Source organism: Hevea brasiliensis, chromosome 1 (assembly GCF_030052815.1).
Source record: "Hevea brasiliensis isolate MT/VB/25A 57/8 chromosome 1, ASM3005281v1, whole genome shotgun sequence".
NCBI lineage: Eukaryota > Viridiplantae > Streptophyta > Magnoliopsida > Malpighiales > Euphorbiaceae > Hevea > Hevea brasiliensis.
The window spans coordinates 3,763,000-3,783,442 of record NC_079493.1 but is presented as its reverse complement, the minus strand read 5'-3'; the positions used below and the strand labels follow the sequence as shown (position 1 = coordinate 3,783,442).

Here is a 20,443-nt window from a genome sequence, read left to right as displayed (position 1 = left end):
ATATTATTATTAGTTGTAATGTTAAATTAATAATATATATTTATATGATGCATGTATGAATATTTTTATATTTTAGTAAGATTATTAAAATTTAAAAAATAATTTTTTTTAAAAAAGTGAAAAAATGACTTAATTTTTTACTTTAATTAAATAAATTTTTTTATTTATCAATTTTTGAAATATTTTAAACTTTGAAAAATGTGAAAATATTTTTTTAAAAAATATATATTTTAAAACAATCAGAAACTAATAAAAATAAATGTATATTTCAAGTTAATTTTTTAAAATATTATAGTGAAAAAAGGTAAATTTCTTCAACAAATTCACAAAAAGGGATAGATAAATCTTAAGGACAGAGAAATCCCCTTGGCTCAATCACCAAAATCAATAAATAATGTTTTTAACAATCAAAATGTTTTAATTGAGAGTTCAAGCAAAATAATAATAATAATAATAATAATAATAATAATTTAATTATCTTCTTTATAAAATAACACTATAGAGAAAACGTTATGAGATATTCCTTAGTGATCTCGATTAATATTTTTCTAAAATAATTACAAATATATTCAAATAATATATTAAAAATTGCTGACAAGCCAAGGATGCGAAGAGGACGCAAACGAGTGCGGCAGTTAGTGCCAGTGCTAACCGCCACCGCCACATTCTCCCTCTGACGTACCGGATAATGACGTGGCAAGATACCGTTCGTCCATGTTCAATCGGAATTTTTTTTTTTTTCTCCTCATCAACCGCACTTCTTCTTACCAGTTTCCACCCACCTAACAAAAGTCGCAGAGAGAGAGAGAGAGAGAGAGAGAGAGAGAGAGAGAGAGAGGCTATAAGTTGTCCGTACTCATCTCTGTCACTGTCACTGGCACTGTCAAGAGGCCCAAAAGGACCGTCACTACTTTACCATTTCCGGTGTCCATAACCAAAATCTTTTATGCTTTTTAATTATTTTTTTGTATAGTCTTGTCAACGCTTTCTGTAATTGTATGCACATATTTTAGATCCCAAAATTCCTCCTCTTCTTTGTCATATTTCCAATTTTTCTACGCACTTTTTCGTTTTACTAGACATTTTCTTGAAATTGCTTTCAGTGTCTTCTTCTATTCTTCCACCCATTTCCTCAAAACGTCTTCTTTAAGCTTCATTCATTGTAATAAATGTCCATTTTTTCGTGTGGGTCATGAAAAGTTCGTTTTCCTAATCAACTTTTCTTCTTACGAGATATTTTACCTTTTCTTGCTTAGCCTTTTTCTTTATAGCCTCTATTTTTAGGTCCTCTTGTTGATTGAAGTTCATTTTTTGAAAAAAGGTCAAGCTTTTTTGAGTGAGGTATGGATGCTGATCAAGATGGGTATGCTGAATTTGCAGAGGGCAGGGAGACAAGGTACTATAGTGCCACTACTGGAATTGGTCTTGGCAAACAGAATGTGGGCGAGCCTGAAATGGGTTTTCAAGACAAAGTTAGAGAGTTCTTGAAGGGGGCAGCTGAAATGAGTGTGCAATTCGCTAAGGGGTGCAGGGATGTTGTGGTGCAGAGTTTAGGAAGGGAAGATTCCTTTATTGTGCGGAATTTTGGGAGAAGTTCTTATATAGGGAAGAAAGTTAGGTGTGGCTGTGAGAGGATTTGTCAGAAATTGAAGGTTTTCAATGAGTACTTGCCTGAGGATAAGGATCCAGTGCATGCTTGGTCAGTGATATGCATCGTGTCTGTTCTTGCTTTTGCAGGTAAAATTATCATATTTTCCATTGGGTTTGTTTATGCATTTATTTTGTGATTGGTTGGTGATCAAATGAAGAAATGAAGTGAATTTTAATGTTTTACCAAATGGGTTGTGTGTTCGTTGATTAATTATGCTTTATGTGTGCAAGGAAATGGGTTATTGAGTTCTTTGACATATTATGTTCTGTTCCGTTCGGTAGAATTTCACTTTGTGAATAAGCGAAATTAAGAGGAGAGACTAGTCATAGTTTGCTGTCCAATATATTCTTCAATCTTTTGGGATCTGGAAACGAAAAGTTACTTTTGAACTACTGCTGTTTCTGTTGATCATAATTGTATTTTTAGAGCAACGTTGTGGGCAAAACTAATGGATACCACTCTTGGGTGTTAATTGCAGCTAGATTTATTGTTAATCAAGTGTTATCAGCCATATGAGGTTAATTTTGTAGGACGTATTGGGAGTTGGGACAGATTGGATCGTTCTGCATTTGTCATTCAAGATTCTTACCTTTGTTTTCTGCAATTTGTTTCATATTAGTGCGTTAAATGGAGAAAAAAAAAAAAAAGGTAAGCTGCTTCTCATGGGCTGCCACATATTTATCTAAAATCGTTGCAAGTCTGCTGTTGTATCTGCATGCCATACAGCTTAGCCTAGTAGATCTGAATGATCCGTAAGGGAGTCGCAAAGAATAGATATGGAGTTATTTTACTCAAACATATGCATAAATTATGTATTGACTTGATTTCTAAACTCTTCTGGTTTAGTGTCTCTGTAAAATAGATATAGCAGTATTCATTAGGCAGGAAAACATAATAATTCATGTCAAACACTTACTTTTATATTAATTTAATGGCGATTTAGACTTTACAGACAACTTATGGAGGATCCAAGGGGTGAGGCAAGAGCAGTATGTTATGTAATCAGATTCTTCATCACAGAAAGAATAGAAATTAGCGAAGAAATAGAGAAAGAAAGGGGAGAAAGAATAGAAGAAGAGAAAGAAGAATTTAGAGAGAGAGAAAATAGATCTTTATTGATTAGAATTTAAGAATGAGAACCTTGGAGCTATTCCAGCTCTTCTATAGACCAATTCCCTCGAAAGACCAGCTGGAATTAACTGTTCCTGCCAATCTCTTTCTTCCCTAACTGATCTCTAACTATATCCAGGCATCTGAACAGAATATAACTCCCTTCTTAACTGCTTCTAGATTCGTATATGTAACAATACCCCCTCCATGTATGCATTCTTGTCCCTAGGAATGCTCAAAGTCTGGAAAATGAGCCTGCATAAAGGTTCTGTATTTGTAAGTAGCCTCCTTCATCAGCTGAAATAGCCCATAAAGCTTGGCTGAAAATTTCAGGTACTTTCCCATTTCCAGCTGGAAATATAAACTCTTAATTGGCAGAGTTAACTATCTTCCTTTTTCTTCTCCAAATTTCCCATACTTGTTCCTTCAAGATCACAATACCATTTGATGTTTTAACTTTCTTCCTTGTTGTTCTTGATATTTCCCATTCATCTTCCATGAGAATTATAGGATGACAAAAGTTGAACTCACGATCTTGGCTCCCAAAATGCTGCCACTTGCTTCCAACACCCACACTTTCTGTAACACCTTTATTTTTCTTGTTCACAAGAACATCCCCATGAATTTCTGCGGCAAAAAAAAAAAAAAAAAAAAAAAAAAAAAATCTATTTTGGGAGTGAGTTGTGCAATCACTTCAGGTTTAGCTTCTGCTTTTCCCACTGCAGACTCTAGTTTCCTACCATCACCATCTTCATCCTTCTCCTCCTCATAGTCCATCCTTGCACTTGACGTAGCAGTGACAAAATCCTGCTCCATCTCAGCACTAAAATCCTGCTCCTCCACCTCAGTGCCTTGTCTTTCTTATTAGAAGTTTCACATGCGGCATCTTGCTATTCGCTTGGCTTTCAAGAAGTTGATCTTGATTAATAAAGGCTGCCGTATTTTCCACTTCCATTCCATTTTCTATAAAACCCTCTGGAATTTTGTGATTTCAGCTTTAAATTCTCTTCCTCAGTGGCAGGTGAAGCATAAACATCAGCCATTTCTTCATTGTGATCTATAACTGGCTCTTCTGCAATGTCCACATCATTAATTGACACTTGCTTCTCTATTTGGGGGCTTGAAATCGCATCTATTGTAACATTTTCCTTTTTCTTTTCATTTTCTATAAAACCTTCCAGCTCCAAGTCTCGAGATTGGTCTTTGGATTTTGCCTCTTACATCAATTTCTTACAGCCATGAGAAATTACCATGTCCTCTTCTGGTTTTGTCTCTTAAGACAATTTCTTCACCCTTTCTATTTTCTCTTCTAACAACTTATCCAATTTCTTCCATTTTTGATACAGCAACTCCAATTGACGTTCTTTTATTCTTCTGTCAATAATTTCCAGCATTCCCTTAAGAACCTTTTGTTCCCAACTTTGCACCTCCATGAATCAAGAATTTCAATAACAGGGTTTCAGTGGAAGGAAGGAAGTAATCTTTGATCATATCTGAAACAGTAGCCTGAAGTAAAGAAATAGAAGTGGAAACCCTAGAAAATAGACCTGAAACTGAGAAAAGAAACTGGACAGGGAATTGGAAAAGAATAAGGAGAGTGAGGCTAAGGAGAAGGCTATCTCCGTTGACAACAAGGCTATTTTTCATGGGAGTGGAGATAAGCAGAAGAAGACTCGAAAGGTGGAACAAAACTTTCAAATTACAGATGGTTTTACGGAAAATAAAAAAGATTTCTCAATGCATGGGAGAACATCATCGGGGTTTGGATTCAGAAGCTTCCCTTGTCAATTCAGGGTTTCAAGAATTGGAGCTTGGACATATTTTAGAAGACAAACATGGGAAGAGAGTGAGACTTGCTAATGGCAACACTTTTAAGTAGGTTTTTTCTCCAGGGAAAGGAATTGGATTTTGTTTTGTAACTAGAAGTGATACTGAAGGTAGTCTTCTTGCTGTTGGAATTGTTGAAGTTTTTGAAAACAAGAATGATGTTTATATTGAGAATATTTAAAATCAAGGAGAAGATGTGAAGTTTTTGAAGAAGATGGGTGTGGGAAACAGTCTTGGGATTTTGGGGATAATGTAATTGAGCTGGGATCTTGTGGGCATATAATACTCAGAGAATGAATTTGAAATGTGGAGGAGGCAGAACAAGAAAATCCAATTTTGTTAGTGGAAGATTTCTGTATTAAATGTGGTGGAAATGCGTACAGTAGTGACACTAATGCCTTTATTCCCAATTTTTCTTTTCAAAGCTTTGATGATGGCTACAGATTCAACCAGCATTTAAGGGTTTGCTTGTTTATTCATTATTGGGGACAAGAATGATTTCGAGTGGGGAATGTTAGACTAAGGGATGGGAGAGCTTGATGAGTTGACTTAGGTGGGCTGACTATAATCGGCAGGGCAGTATTCTGTTATTTTGTGACAAGTGGCAGGTGTTAGTGTAAATAGAAGGGAGGTACTTGTAATTGAGGCACTCCTAAAATCAATAACAAATTGCAGAATTCTTCATTCTCTCATCTTCTCCCTCTCTCTATCTCTCAATTTCTGTTCTCTTTCTATCTCTCCTCTTCTCTAATTCTCTCTAAGTCTTCTTCCTTTTCTGTTTCTTTTCTCAATCCAGTCAATTTTTATCCCTTCCTCTCCCTATTTCTCTGTTCCAGTTAGTTGTGAAGGTCCGATACATAACACAGTATCATTGCCACAGGATGAAGGTAAATAGTACCTTACAAACAAAACTCAACTCAATTCAACTAAGCCTTTATCCCAAAAATTTATTGGGGTCGGCTATATGGATTCTTTTTCTCTACTCTAAACGATTTTTTGTTAAATCCTCGGAAATGTGTAATGCTTTTAGGTCATGTTGTACTACTCTCCTCCAAGTCAGTTTAGGTCTACCCCTTCTTTTCTTTCTATCCTCTAACCCAATGTGCTCTACTTGTATAACTGGAGCCCCCGTATGTCTACGCTTTACATGATCAAACCACCTCAATCTCCCTTCTCTCAACTTATCCTCAATTGGCACTATTCCTAACTTTTCTCTAATACTCTCATTACGGGCTAATACCTTACAAACACAAATGATTCTAATTTATGCAAAAAGATTCTGATAGGGGGCATCTTATTTCCAACTTTTGCCTCTCTGCTTGAGGAATTATGTGGAGAAATTTTTAGTAAAATTGGCTGCTCTATCAAATTAAATCTTCTGCAAATTAATCAATATTTTACTGTCCACTGCAAATATGTCAATCTCTTATTTTTCACTTTGGTGAAAGTCAAAAATTGACCTTTCATCTGGAGGGCATCCCTTGTTTTTTGTTAGCCAGTGAGATCTGCAAAATAAAGGGAAAATGTGATCAGGAAGCAAGGAGTGGCCCAGCAGGGACCCACTACCTTGTCAAAAGGGGTCTAACGCAGGTAGAAAAATGAGAGCGATGAGAGAATGAGGAGTTCAAACCCCCTTGTTACTTACTCTTGCCTATATATAGAGGGAGGGAATATTATTAAATTAGAGTAATATTTTTTGTCCTCACCACACCTTCATGATATTTGATATTTCATTACACTCTGGCAATGCCACAATGGTGGTCTGAGATTGTGCTAGATTTATTCCATAACTATATTTTAAACTTATTCATCAGAGGCAAATAAATAAAACAGAAGAAGTAATTCATCTTACCCCTGGATTTTCTGTTTTCTTCAATTTGCATTGAGCAACTTTCTTTTGCTTCTATGCCATCAGCATAGCTATTGGGATCCTGCTGACATAGATTTAATAATTTGCAGTCTTGAGTTTAAGTACTAAACATGACACTCCAGCCACATGCATAAAGAAGGTGTTCATACATCCTCCTAGTGCTGACCGCATATTGCTTCCAGATGGTAGATACATGGCATATAGGGAGCAAGGTGTTCCAGCTGACAGAGCTAGATTTTCAATGATAGCTCCACATACTTTTCTTTCCTCTCGACTTGCAGGTTGGATTTTTCTGTCAAAAATATCTATCCAGACTGTAAACTTTTAGAAAATATGATATTTGCTAGTTTTTGGTTATTTTACTGGTATTATTTTTTTTTCCCAATTTCCTTATTAGGAATACCTGGACTTAAGACTTCACTCCTGGAAGAGTTTGGCGTCTACTTGTTAACATATGATCTTCCTGGTTTTGGAGAGAGTGATCCTCACCCAAACAGAAACCTCGAGTCATCGGCGTTGGATATGTTATTCCTAGTAAATGTTCTGGGTGTTAAGGACAAGTTCTGGTTGGTTGGATACTCAAGTGGGAGCCTTCATGCTTGGGCAGCACTTAGATACATTCCTGATAAACTTGCAGGTAGAAATGCCTTCTTTTATCATTACTTTTAATATATTGTCTTGTCCACATATGTGATACCATTATGCAAATATCTTCTTGAATGGCCTTAGCCTAGACTATGAACTACAATTTTAAATTCAATTAATCTTTAAAAGCACAATGATGATAGTTTCACCATTAATGCTAATGTGATTTATTCACTTCAAATTTGTCCAAAAACTTGGGTACAACAAATTTTCTGGATCCCCTGCCTGTAAAAGGAGGTTCTACAGAGTTAATTTAGTCAAAAGCTTTGTAAGGGCGATGCAAAACCCATAGAAAATATAATTCATATTAACATGACAAGATGTGGGATATGCTCTGTTAGTTTTTCACTTTGATGAAGTAGAATAGTCAAAAGTCTTTTTTAGCCACTAATCCTGACTTCCTTATTGCTGTGCTATTCTTGGTTGTGATTACGAAGCACCAAAGCTTGTAGCAAAACGCCAATTTTCTATACTCATTCTTTGAGTACTGCATTTCACTACACATTCCATCTTTCCCCTTGTGTTTTAAAATTATTATAGTATTCCATTACCATTCACTTAGAAGATCAAAAGAACCCATTCCATGGATTTTTTTTTCTTCATTCAAGTGATGGGTTTTTTTGGATTTGTAACGTTTTTTTTTAGTATGCTAATGGAAGCAATTTTGTTCTGATACACTGTGGCTGACTTGCAGGTGCTGTTATGTTTGCTCCTATGGTTAACCCATATGATTCATTGATGACCAAGGGTGAGAGGCGTGGAATCTGGGAGAAGTGGACACGGAAAAGAAAATTTATGTATTTCTTAGCACGGAGGTTTCCTAGATTTCTTTCCTACTTCTACCATCAGAGCTTCCTGTCTGGAAAGCACGATCAGATAGACACATGGCTCTCACTGTCATTAGGAAAGAGAGTGAGTAATTTTATCATTAATAGCTGTGCAAGGTTATAACAATTTTTTTTTTTTTTATCTTTTCTTACTGGTTTTTACATGTCTTTTCCCATTTACTGGGAATTTCAAATTTACAGTGCAGCCACTTATTGTTGAGATATTGAGAGGAAATAAATGATTGAGGAATGAGTTTATTCTTTCAACTTCTTATGCCATCAAAGGTTGAAAAGGAAGAAAAATTGAAAAATGAAAGAGGACATCATCAATTCATTTTCAGTATCATGTCAGCAGATTTGTCACTAAATATGTTCCTGGTCTTTCTAGGATAAAGCTTTGATAGAGGATCCAATCTATGAAGAATTCTGGCAAAGGGATGTAGAGGAGTCGATCCGACAGGGAAATGCAAAACCGTTCATGGAGGAAGCTGTTCTGCAAGTTTCAAATTGGGGTTTCAGCCTTGCAGACATCAAGTTGCAGAAGAAAAAGCCAGAGAAAGGTGTCCTCAATTGGCTCAAATTTGTGCTTACTAGATCTGAAGAGTACACAGGTTTCCTTGGCCCCATACATGTATGGCAGGTAAGTGATATCATTGTCCTTTTCTCCATCTTTCTGCTGCTTCTAACTTCAAGCTTCACCGCTGTGGTACTTGAAAATTTTCTTGGTTCAGTTTCCTAATGTCATGAGATCTTACAGAAGTGCACTCAAATGATTTTTCTAGGCTTCCTCTGTTCTGCAATGCATTTATAGTGCACTCGATGATTTTTCTGGGCTTCCTCTGTTCTGCAATGCATGTATTGATGTATTATTCGCTCTTCATCTTAATGCTCCGACAAGGCATTAGCCATAAGATGAATTAACTAAATACTTCTTTGGGGGACTATTTGCTTCTTAAGGGTCATCTTGATAAAACTTTTGTGATTGCTTTGTATTTGAAAGAAACCTTTTGAACTAAAGTGATGTGATCGCTGGCTGTACTTGGTTGTTCTTTCCTTGCATGATAACAGCTTTTAGAAATAAATTTCAAGCTTGGTGAGGCTTAAGCTCTGGTTAAATGCAATAAAGGTGGGTTTAAAAATTATCAAGCAAATGATTCAAACTAGGCACCAAATTCATAGAGCGCTGGAAATATATGTGTTCCTTGTTTTGAATGGTTATAAACTTTCATCAGTAGAATTAAGCTAATTTGTTATTGATTCTACTCTTTTTTATTTTTATCTTTTGGCAATTGTGCAGGGGATGGATGATAAGGTCGTTCCACCACTAACGACTGATTTTGTACACCGGATTCTCCCAGGGGCTGCAGTGCATAAGCTCCCATACGAGGGCCATTTCACATATTTCTATTTTTGCGATGAATGCCATAGGCAGATATTCAGCACACTTTTTGGGACCCCACAAGGCCCGATAAACAATACCATAGAAGTAGATCAAACTCCATATGAAGATAGTGTGAAGGTGCAGGAAGTGGATCAGACAGAGGATAAGGTAGATCAAATTCCATATGAAGATAGTGTGAAGGTGCAGGAGGTGGATCAGACAGAAAAACAGGTAGATCAAAACTCCATTAGCAGATGATATTAAAGAGCAAGCAGAAACACATACCAAAGACTAAGATAAGGCTTGGTAATTATAATTTAGAAGTTACAATTTACCAATGTATATAGCACAGGTTTACTCTATTACTCTTGGGGTGAAGGTTTAGAAACCCACATCATTCTTTTTGTTATGGCTTTTTAATCATCGTGGAAGTTGATGGTAGGGAATTGGGTATTGCTGGGAAGGTTTTGAGATACTGCCTGGATGGCAAAATATACATCAAAGTTAAGTTGTTCTGAACTTCTAACTACACAATTTGTTTATGCTCGAGTCAGCTTGAAAACTGCATATTTTATAGATAAAAATTCTCTTTTCAATGAATTCTTTTTACTTCATTGATTCTTGTTTGTTTGTAAATTACAAATCTCATAGAAAAATGCAAAGCATCTTGAGTGAAGTGGAAGAGTATAGAAACTGTTTTGCAGTCTGAACAGTAATGCCTTCATCAATTGTTGCTTTTGTAGTAGTTCTGAAATCCACAAGGCTACTGATGGGAGGAAAGATATAAAAAGAGTTCCATATATCCAATTTAATTTCCTAACTAAAATTTGAGAATAAAATAAAATAGAAACTTCACATATGCAAATTGCATGCACAAAATCATTGCTCCAACATAAAATGATCATCAACTAAACAGTTCTATTCCTCTCGAGAAGATCAGGACCATTTCTAATTCCATCAACTTTTTCGGACAATCCCAGATCTTTGTGTGCATTTCCAATACCAATCCGATCACTTCCTCTGATGGCTTCCTTCACTGCCTTCATCTCCTGGCAACATGAAGTCTCTTCAGAGGGCAACTTGACAATCCATGTTAGATCACAGACATTGGCTTTGTATAATAATATGATTGTTGTTGAAACGAGAAGATGAAAGATCCAAGGAACAGTGGCGAGAATAGTACCGGATATTGCAAAGAATTTGACGTAGAGAACTCTCTGTGTGTTGGCCGTGGCTAGGCGGAACAGGAGTATACCGATGATGGTTATCCACAAGGAGTGGAGGACGATGGAGCGGAGGCGGAAGCCTTTCTTGCTTGGCGTTTTAGTTTGCATTTTCTTGGCAAAGAAGGGTGGTGGAGGAAGAATATCGTTGGAGAGAATGTGTGATTGTTTTGAGTTCCAAAGTAATAATAAGTTGGCTTTGATTATAAGTTCTATTTTTGATTTTTTGAAAAGTTTTGAAATCTTTTCTTATCCTGATGAAGGCTTGATTTTACGTTGAAATTTATACTTCTATCATTTTAACTAATTTTTTTCTTTAACTTATATCACTTGTTATTTGTAATCGTTAAAGGTGTTCATAATTGATTTTTTTAATTTATTTTTTATTAATTTTTTATATACAATATAATTTTATTACTATATACAATTTAAATCCATATAAAATAGTTTAATATTATGTGAATATGACTCTGGATAAACTTAGTAAATATAAAACTCTAGCTCAACACGATTTTTAATTATATTTTAAATTTTACCAAATTTATTCAAGCCTGAATTCAATTAATTAAATTCCATCCTGAATTCGTCTTTCATCAAACATTCTAGTTCAAGCTATAGCTTAGCCCTCAATTGACAATAATATTGATGAAAGATATTAGTAAAATTTGAAACATGGCCAAAAAAAAAAAACTGACAATGAACTGTAGAATTCCAATAACTAAAGCTAAACAACAAAAACAATACCAACAGTTTATTAAAAAAATATATATATATATGCATTCACGATGACCAGCTCTGCATGGATTTTGCCTTTCTGCTCATTCTTTCTTGGTTCCAATGACTAAAGCTAAACAACAAAAACAATACCAACAGTTTATTAAAAATATATATATATATATGCATTCACGATGACCAGCTCTGCATGGATTTTGCCTTTCTGCTCATTCTTTCTTGGTTCCAATGACTAAAGCTAAACAACAAAAACAATACCAACAGTTTATTAAAAATATATATATATATGCATTCACGATGACCAGCTCTGCATGGATTTTGCCTTTTCTTTCTTGGACTCTTTTCACGACTTCTTTCACTTACCAATTGCCTTACTGGTTCAATCTCTTCACATCTTCTTCCTACTCGGCCAAACAATTCGTCAAGTTGGGCAACAGTTTCAGGAGTAAGATGTACAACCTCGGGAGAGTGGGTTATTTCTTGTATGGGTTTGCTCAATAAAAGACCAAGCTCAAAGGACACAAAAGCATCGAGACAAGCATACTCTATCTGTTCAACTCTAAGGTTTTTTGCATTCCATCTACTCAGTGTGATCTGTCTTGGCTTAGGAATCACTTTCTGAAGCAAATCACTCACTAAAGCCTTCAATCCCATCCTTCTATATTCTGAGTCATCATACTTCTTGGCCGCCCAATAACCTACATCCTTTGTATGAGCCACATGCAGCTTATAATCTTGGAATAGTTTATCAGCATCATTCTGCACCTCTTTACCAACAAAAGTGAATTTCTTGTTGCCAAGAAATCGGATCAAAGATTGTGGAATATAGTCTGCATGGTAAAGTTGAAATATAAGGCATCTTTTACCCACACATAGTTGAATGATGGCAACCTTTTGGTAACCACCTGGTTGAGCAGGCAAGCACCATTCAGTGTCGAGGCCAACGAGAAGTTTGCTGAGTTTACGTCTGTATATACGCCGTGTATTGGCAATCCATTCATCAACAATGGCAGCTGATGGTGTGACAGTGGTGAAAATATGATCACCATAGAATTGGATGTTATGTGAAGAGGAAAAACGTGGAAAAGACATTGTTGAGGAGATCAAGAGACAGAATTTGAAGTTCTTGCTTATAGTGTTCTCACAGAATAACAGCGAGTCTTTATATAGACACCAGCAGAATCATTAGACTACAAGGATTGGATTAGTTAATATGAAAGAAACTTGTAAATATGTCAGTCATCAACTAGGATTAGGATATCCTATTGGTTAAGGAATTATAAACTACGTAGACAAAGGCCACCTGTCACAACTGTTTTGGATAATAATCACCAATTATATATATAAAAAAATAATAATAAAAGGAGAACGGGAAACTTTTATTTTGTTTATAAAAAAGATTTTTTTTTTCAAAAAATATAAAATAATAGAAAGTAAAAAAATAGTTTATCTGGCTCATAATTTAAATAAATTATTTTTTAAATTTAGAACGCTGAGATAAGGTTTTCAGCGACAGAAAAACTTCGTCGCTGAAAGTCTTCTTTATCACTAAATTCTTCAGCGACGGATTTATGATGGTAATCCGTCGCTTATACCCTGGTCGCTAATTTATCTGAACGAATTTTTGCGGTTGTCCAAAATTTAAAGACAGATTTAGCTACCCAATACTGCCGTCGCGAATACTTGCGATGCCACAACCATCACTAATGTCGTCGCTAATTCACTGGTGATCTTAATTTTGTTATTACGAGGAATGCTATCTACAGTCATTTGAAAAAGTGACCGTCTAACAATGTCTTTCTTATTAGTGAAAGAGTATTTATTAAAATTGTAAGTAACTTATTACCTATCATGAAGATAAAAAAAATTTCGTTAATTCCTTTTTTTAATCTCCTTTTTATAATTAATTATTCTCTCTCTCATTTTAATTAATTTCTAATTTATTTATTTTTTTAATTAGACTTTTCAAATCTTAATTTAAATTAAATTAATTCAAAAAAATAATTTTTGATAGCAAATTAATTCAAAATAATGAAACTCAAAATGAAAAAACGTGATTAGAAAAAAAAAGTGTTGTTGCTAACAAAACTTTTTTTTTTCTTTTTCAGTTAATAAAATAATCAAAATACTACTTTTTTTTTTAGTAAACTCAAAATGTTGTTCAAGCAATCATATAAGTATGACTAAACAAGAGATTATTATATTTGTTTAACGTAATTCCGTAATTTGAGCTATTATATTTTACTTGGGTCATCATATTTTCTTGTAATAATCTTAAGAAGTTATTCATTCCCACAAAACTAAATTTTTGAAAGACTGAAATAAAAAATTTTAAATTATTAGACTACAAATAAAGATAAGCCTCACATAAAAGCTAGATGTCACCATTAGATTTATTAATAAAAAAAGGATTATAAGTATGAAAAGTAATATTTTGGTTTTTTTTAAAATATTTTTTATTTATTTGTCTTATTGTTCAACTTTCAATTTACTTACAATAAATTATAGAAAGTTCAAACAAATGATAAATTATTGCACTATATTTTGGATTTTTTTTATGAGTTTTAGTTTTTATAAAAATTAAGTGAATTAAGTATATTTATTATTAAAAAAAATAGAGTGCTTAATAAATTTTTGCCTAAACCTACCGTCTACAAAGGATTCAAAATTCATTAGGAATTTTTTTAAATTACCAACAAATATAAATTGTATACAATTTAAATTACTAACAAATATAAATTGTATACAAGTAACTATAGGCATACAATAGAGTGCATAGAATAATCAATTTAAAAAAAAAATGAGTGCCAAGCATAATTTATTGAGAGTTCTTTAAAAAAAAATTAATTTGTGCTCAGAATAATCAATTGAAAAACAATATAAATTATATGTGTACCTATTAAAAAGTTCTTTTTCTTAAAGTTCTTAGTCTTTAGCAAAAGATTAATCTCTAAAACAAAAAGTTATAGGATAAAAGGCTATATAACAAAGGAAAAGTATAAAATATTTTAAGAAAAGAAGAAGAGGAGAGAAAAAAAAAATGATATGGCGGGAGGGAGTTTTGTTTTGTCTAGGTGGGAGGAGAATGAATAAATTAAAAATTATGAAAGGGAAAAAGATAATTAATTATAAGAAAGAAAAAAAAAAGTAATATATGATAATAAGTTATAAATTACCTAAAAATTTATTTAATATTTTTCTACCAATAAGACGGAGGTTATTCGACAGTCACTTAAAAAATGACTGTAACTAACATTCCTCTTATTATTATATATTATCAATCAACCAGTAAACGGTTGTTTATTTGACGTTATTTGCCATTATTATTTTTTAATTTCTCCTATTATTCTCTTAATGCAGCAGGCCAATTAATTTTAATCAATTAAAAAAAAATGAATTTCTATGGTTTTAAATTTTATTTCAAATACAATTCAATAAACTACTTAGAATTTAAATCCATATAAAATAATTTTATATTATGTGATTATGAATGTGGGTAAATTTATTAAATATAAAACTCTGCTTTACACGATTTTTAATTATATTTTAATTTTTACCAAATTTATTCAAGCTTGAATTCATGAAATTAAATTCGATCCTGAATTTTTTTTTCCATCAAACAATCTAGATCAAGCTGTAGCTTTGCCCTCAATTGACAATATTATTATTTTTTTTTTGGTGGACCTCAATTGACAATATTATTGACGAAAGATATTAGTAAAATTTGAAATATGGTAAAAAAAAAAAAAAAAAAACCCATGAATGGTAGAACTCCAGGAACTGAAGCTAAACAACAAAAACAACACCAACAGTTTATTAAAAAAAAAAAAACCAAAATACGCATGCACGATGACCAGCTCCTGCATGGATTTCGCCTTTCTGCTCATTCTTTCTTGGACTCTTTTCAAGACCTCTTTCACCTACCAATTGCCTTACTGGTTTCAATCTCTTCACATCTTCTTTCTACTTAGCCAAACAATTCATCCGGTTGGGCAACAGTTTCAGGAGTAAGATGAATAACTCAGGAGGACTAATTATTAGGTACACCAGTACTGCTAAAATAGTGTTTATTCTCTGAAAGAAAGTGGGTCCTTTCTATTATATAGGGAGTAGGTCCCACATGATTATGAGAGAAGGTGTATGTGCACCGGGTGCACCTAATAATTCCTCTCTCAGGAGAGTGGGTTATTTCTTGTAGGGGTTTGCTCAATAAAAGACCAAGTTCGAAGGACACAAAAGCATCGAGACAAGCATACTCTATCTGTTCAACTCTAAGGTTTTTTGCATTCCATCTACTCAGTGTGATCCGTCTTGGCTTAGGAATCACTTTCTGAAGCAAATCACTGACTAAAGCCTTCAATCCCATCCCTCTATACTCTGAGTAATCATACTTCTTGGCCGCCCAATAACCTACATCCTTTGTATGAGCCACATGCAGCTTATAATCTTGGAATAGTTTATCAGCATCATTCTGCACCTCTTTACCAACAAAAGTGAACTTCTTGTTGCCAAGAAATCGGATCAAAGATTGTGGAATATAGTCTGCATGATAAAGTTGAAATATAAGGCATCTTTTACCCACGCAGAGTTGAATGATGGCAACCTTTTGGTAACCACCTGGTTGAGCAGGCAAGCACCATTCAGTGTCGAGGCCAACGAGAAGTTTGCTGAGTTTACGTCTGTATATACGCCGTGTATTGGCAATCCATTCATCAACAATGGCAGCTGATGGTGTGACAGTGGTGGAAATATGATCACCATAGAATTGGATGTTATGTGAAGAGGAAAAACGTGGAAAAGACATTGTTGAGAAGATCAAGAGATAGAATTTGAAGTTTTTGCTTATAGTGTTCTCACAGAATATCAGCTAGTCTTTATATAGACACCAGCAGAATCATTAGACTACAAGGATTGGATTAGTTAATATGAAACAAACTTGTAAATATGTCAGTCATCAACTAGGATTAGGATATCCTATTGGTTAAGGAATTATAAACTATGTAGACAAAGGCAATCTATCACAACTGTTTTGGATAATAATCACCTAATTATATTTAAAAAAATAATAATAATAATAAAAGGAGAACGGGAAATTTATATTTTGTTTATAAAAAAGATTTTTTTTAACAAATATAGAATAATAAAAAGTAAAAAAGAGTTTATCTGGGCCCATAATTTCAGTAAATTATTTTTTTTTATTTTATAATTTGTAAGATTAAAATATATTAATTTAATTTTAAATTTATTTTAAACATAATCATAATCTAATTATATTTTAATGTTTCTAACCTCTGAAAAAAATTAATTAATTGATTGATGTTTCTATAAAAGAAATACCAATTTGCAGCAAAGGTAACAGAGATAACGACTTATACTTATTTATTTTAAAAGAAATAAAATTCAAATTTTTACGCTCGATAAATCTACAAGTTGAATTAAACAAACTTGCAATATCATAAAATTATTGCTAATTAAAGAGCCTTTAAAATTTTTTATTGAGATTAAATTTAAAATTTTATAACTAAAATAATAATTTAGTTTCATCGATTTAAAACTCATTTATAAATAATTTTTAAAATATAATAATTAAGTTCAATATTCTAATAATAACTTACTTTTATTTTGTTATAGAAATTATTGGCCGTGGATGAGGTAGAATTAAAACAAATTATAGTAATTATTATTTAATCTTAGTAACAATAATTAAGTTTTAATTCCAAATTAATTAGAGCCAACAATATATAGATTTTTTTTTTCTCCTGATAGAGCGAGAATTTGCATTTCATTTTTACAATTATGTATTAATGGAAAATCAAACTGAACTCAACTTACTTTTACTAAAATAATCGAATTTTATTGATTCAGTGCAATAATTTACTTATAGTCTAATAATACATGCCCTAGTATATTTTTAGCATTTTAATTGCATACTATATTCTTTATTTAATTTTTTTCTTCATAAATCTTTCAGATATCACCAACCTCATTGAAAGATTGCAATAGAGTTTGCGGTTTACCCACCCATAAAGATGATTAGTAATTAAAGTTGATTAGTAATGAAAGTGATAATTAGTACTCTCTTTGCAGAACATTCCAACGCCCTGTAATAATTTGAAGGCATGATACATACCCTCTGAAATAATTTGAAGGCATGATAAATGCCCTACACCCTCTGCTAGTTTATTTGTGCATCCTTTGCAGAACATCCCAGTGCCCTACAGGACAACCTACTTTGGGATGAACTGTAAAGAAACAGAAAATCACTTTCATAGGAAATTCTTCTCTTACCCACCAAGCACCACCACTAAAATTGTTTCCAGTCATAAAAACTATAGACTAAAATAGAATGGCAACTTCTCAACCACATAATCCATTCCATAACAAAGCAAATGGCCAAAGCAAATTATAATTCAGCTAAACGAGCTAGTAGATATTCAAAGACTTGACGTACATTCATGTCCAACCCAGAACTAGACTCAAATTACTTCGCAACAGCACAAGAAAAGCAAAATACATATATCAAAAACCTTCTCAAGCAAGAATTAATAACTTAAACTGCTCCATCCACCTGCGAAAGGAGCATGTAAGAACAGTATCACATTAGTATCAATCCAATTATGATACAGGTTGCCAACCCCTCACCCAGTCTGTCAAATTAGACGCATTTCTAATTATGTCGTCAATAGAATCACTCCTTAATGCCACAACAATATCTTCTGCATAACTTTCTTTTGCCTCCTCTAACAGAACTTGGAAAATTTCACACTCAATGTTGTTGGAAATCTTGTTCTGTGAATACCCCCTATCACACAGAGAAATGGTTTTTGAGTTTTTAGACACAACAAAGCCAGTAAGAAACAAAGAACATCTTTGGTATAACATCGCAAAATCGAATACAACAGAGGAATGCAATAGAACGAAGATAAAATTGAAAGCTACAAAATATGCAGCAAGTACATGAACTAGATTATCAGTTACCTCTTATTCAGGCGATCATACAGGACAGAATTGTCTGTTTGAAGCACCACTACACGATCAAACCACCGTTGTGGAAAGAAATCACAGCCATGGTAGTCAACTATATTTCCCCCTTCTTCCATTATATCCTCAAGCTCATCACATACCTTGCAAAATCCAAGCCTTTACAGTTTCACTACATGTTACTCAATCTAACGTCTATCTATGAACTAAAATGGGTAATTGTTCAATTTAGAGTTTAAAACAAATTGAGGAGAAATTAAGTGAAAGCAAAATTAAATCCTTAATCGCTGGAGAAAAATAGAAAATATAAAAGCAAAAATGAGTAACTTTGGGAATTAGGGTAAAGAGAGGCACCAGGTCTTCATTGATGATATGACATTCGAATTGCTCGTCCCAGCCGTCGTGCAAGTTCTTCTCTTTGACCAAATCTCCGATATTTATGTGGCGGAGCTGCGTCGCCTCCGCCAGAGCAGACGATGTCGTCGTTTTGCCTGTTCCGGGCGTTCCTGTTATCAGGATATTTGGCTTCTTCCTTTTGTTACTATCTTGCGCCATGGCTACCGCTATACACTCGCAAAACCCTAACTTCTGGTACTGGCAATCAGCAACTTCAATTGCTTTGTTAGGGTTTTAAATTGAGAAATTTGGAGATTGTGGATGAGAGGATTAATTGCCTGCTATTACCTACAATCTATGACATATAATCTTCCAATTATAAGTTGCCATGTTGGATTTCGATTCCTAGGCTGCATTTACTTTTGTGCCCTCGACAGAAAATCAAAATTTAAATTTAAATAAAAAAATGCTTATAATTAAATATTTTAGTTTTATATACTTATTTTAAAAAATAAATAAAAATATTATCAAATTTTGATTTTATCATTCACTTCCGTAATTCCATCAATTTTTGTCAATTTAATTATTAAGATAATAAACCAAATTAAAATTTAAAAATGTTTTCATATATTTATAATATATATAAAAGTGATAAGAGAGGAACATTGATTTTACTAAAAATATTCTTATTTTATAATTATATTTATATTTTTTAAAATTTATTTTAAAATTTATATAAATTAAAAATTTTTAATTTTAGAATTTATATAAATTTAAAATTCTTAGTCTTACTTATATTCAACTTCAATTAAATATAATCTATATAGATATAGATATATATAAAATTTTTAATTTGGAAAAACAAATCTTAATGTGATATTAATATTACAACTTATCAAAGATTATTCTTAATAAATAGAAGTCTAAAAAAGAAAATATAAAAATAAATAAAAGAGAGAAACTATATATTCAATATGAAATTGAAAAAAAAAATTAAATTAATTAATATGAACAAATCTAATTGAAAACGTTGGATAAGATTAAAATAAGTTAGTTTTGAATCAAATAGGAATTCTTCTAAGAGTAGGAATATAATTTGTTCCTAATACTAATTATAAATTTTATTATTTAATTAGGTTTTATATTTATTTTTTTAGCAAAGATTTTTATAATAATTAATTAATATTTTTATAATAATTAAATTCAATATATAAGAATATTTTAGCCCGTTCATAAATTTGACTCTTTATATCCGTGCTTTTATACAGGGGAGAGCAATTTTCGGTTTAAATTAAAAAATTAAACCGAATTGATTAATTCGGTTCAATCAATTCGATTTTAAAATTTAATCGATTTGGTTCGGTTTATAATTTTGATAATTTTAGTTAATCAGTTCGGTTCGGTTATTTTTATAAAAAAATAAAAAAAAAATGAACCGAACCAAAATTATTAATATATATAAGAAATAAAAAAAATCGAATCAAATTGAATCGAACCGAATCGAACCGAACCGAAATCAAAGAAAATCGAACCGAACCTTAAGATTTTTTAGTTTTGATTTCTAATTTTTTTTGTTTTTATGTTTTTATTATTTAGATTTAATGTTAAAAATATGAAATTTTATAAATTTTGGTTTGATCGGTTTAAAACCGAACCGAACCGATATTTATCGGTTCGATTCGGTTCGGTTTTCTCTTATCAATTGGTTCAGTTCGATTTTTAAAAATTTTGATTTTCAATTTTCAGTTTTATCGGTTCGGTTCGGTTCGGAACCGAACCAACCGTTTGTACACCCCTACTTTTATATATATTATGGATAGATAAATAAATTATATAATAGAGGCTATATCAACAATTATG

At 32.6% G+C, this 20,443-nt stretch overlaps 3 protein-coding genes across 5 annotated transcripts; 1 reads left to right on the top strand and 2 right to left on the bottom strand.

Annotated features, from left to right (window-relative positions):
- The first annotated feature begins 754 nt into the window (after positions 1 to 754).
- LOC110667352 (uncharacterized) lies at positions 755 to 9,925 on the top strand. 3 transcript variants are annotated; one of them, XM_058143034.1, is made up of 7 exons: positions 755 to 924; positions 1,322 to 1,737; positions 6,548 to 6,739; positions 6,856 to 7,095; positions 7,798 to 8,015; positions 8,319 to 8,570; positions 9,228 to 9,925. In XM_058143034.1, the coding sequence occupies exons 2-7, from the start codon at positions 1,344 to 1,346 to the stop codon at positions 9,567 to 9,569; spliced, it is 1,638 nt and encodes a 545-aa protein (XP_057999017.1). In that variant the 5' UTR covers positions 755 to 924; positions 1,322 to 1,343; the 3' UTR covers positions 9,570 to 9,925. The 3 variants fall into 3 exon arrangements, with proteins under 3 accessions (XP_057999017.1, XP_057999026.1, XP_057999022.1); XM_058143039.1 differs by lacking the exon at positions 755 to 924 and adding an exon at positions 950 to 1,199; XM_058143043.1 differs by lacking the exon at positions 755 to 924 and having other exon boundaries at positions 949 to 1,737; positions 6,641 to 6,739.
- A 294-nt stretch (positions 9,926 to 10,219) lies between these two features.
- Positions 10,220 to 10,645, bottom strand: LOC110667353 (uncharacterized). Its single transcript, XM_021828164.2, has one exon. It carries the CDS (start codon positions 10,643 to 10,645, stop codon positions 10,220 to 10,222), a length of 426 nt encoding a protein of 141 aa, XP_021683856.2.
- Positions 10,646 to 17,656: 7,011 nt separating this feature from the next.
- LOC110667324 (adenylate kinase isoenzyme 6 homolog) lies at positions 17,657 to 18,921 on the bottom strand. Its single transcript, XM_021828132.2, has 3 exons — positions 18,602 to 18,921; positions 18,245 to 18,390; positions 17,657 to 18,068 (listed from the first exon to the last, which is right to left on the bottom strand). Exons 1-3 carry the CDS (start codon positions 18,800 to 18,802, stop codon positions 17,882 to 17,884), a joined length of 534 nt encoding a protein of 177 aa, XP_021683824.2. The 5' UTR covers positions 18,803 to 18,921; the 3' UTR covers positions 17,657 to 17,881.
- Positions 18,922 to 20,443: the final 1,522 nt, after the last annotated feature.

Coding starts and splice junctions, on each gene's coding strand:
- LOC110667324 (XM_021828132.2), bottom strand. CDS start 18,802: ATGGCGCAAGATAGTAACAAAAGGAAGAAGCCAAATATCCTGATAACA. Junction 18,391..18,601: donor ATATCATCAATGAAGACCTG/GTGCCTCTCTTT, acceptor GGATTTTGCAAG/GTATGTGATGAGCTTGAGGA. Junction 18,069..18,244: donor TATGATCGCCTGAATAAGAG/GTAACTGATAAT, acceptor TCTGTGTGATAG/GGGGTATTCACAGAACAAGA.
- LOC110667353 (XM_021828164.2), bottom strand. CDS start 10,645: ATGCAAACTAAAACGCCAAGCAAGAAAGGCTTCCGCCTCCGCTCCATC.
- LOC110667352 (XM_058143034.1), top strand. CDS start 1,344: ATGGATGCTGATCAAGATGGGTATGCTGAATTTGCAGAGGGCAGGGAG. Junction 1,738..6,547: donor GTCTGTTCTTGCTTTTGCAG/GTAAAATTATCA, acceptor AATAATTTGCAG/TCTTGAGTTTAAGTACTAAA. Junction 6,740..6,855: donor TCTTTCCTCTCGACTTGCAG/GTTGGATTTTTC, acceptor TTTCCTTATTAG/GAATACCTGGACTTAAGACT.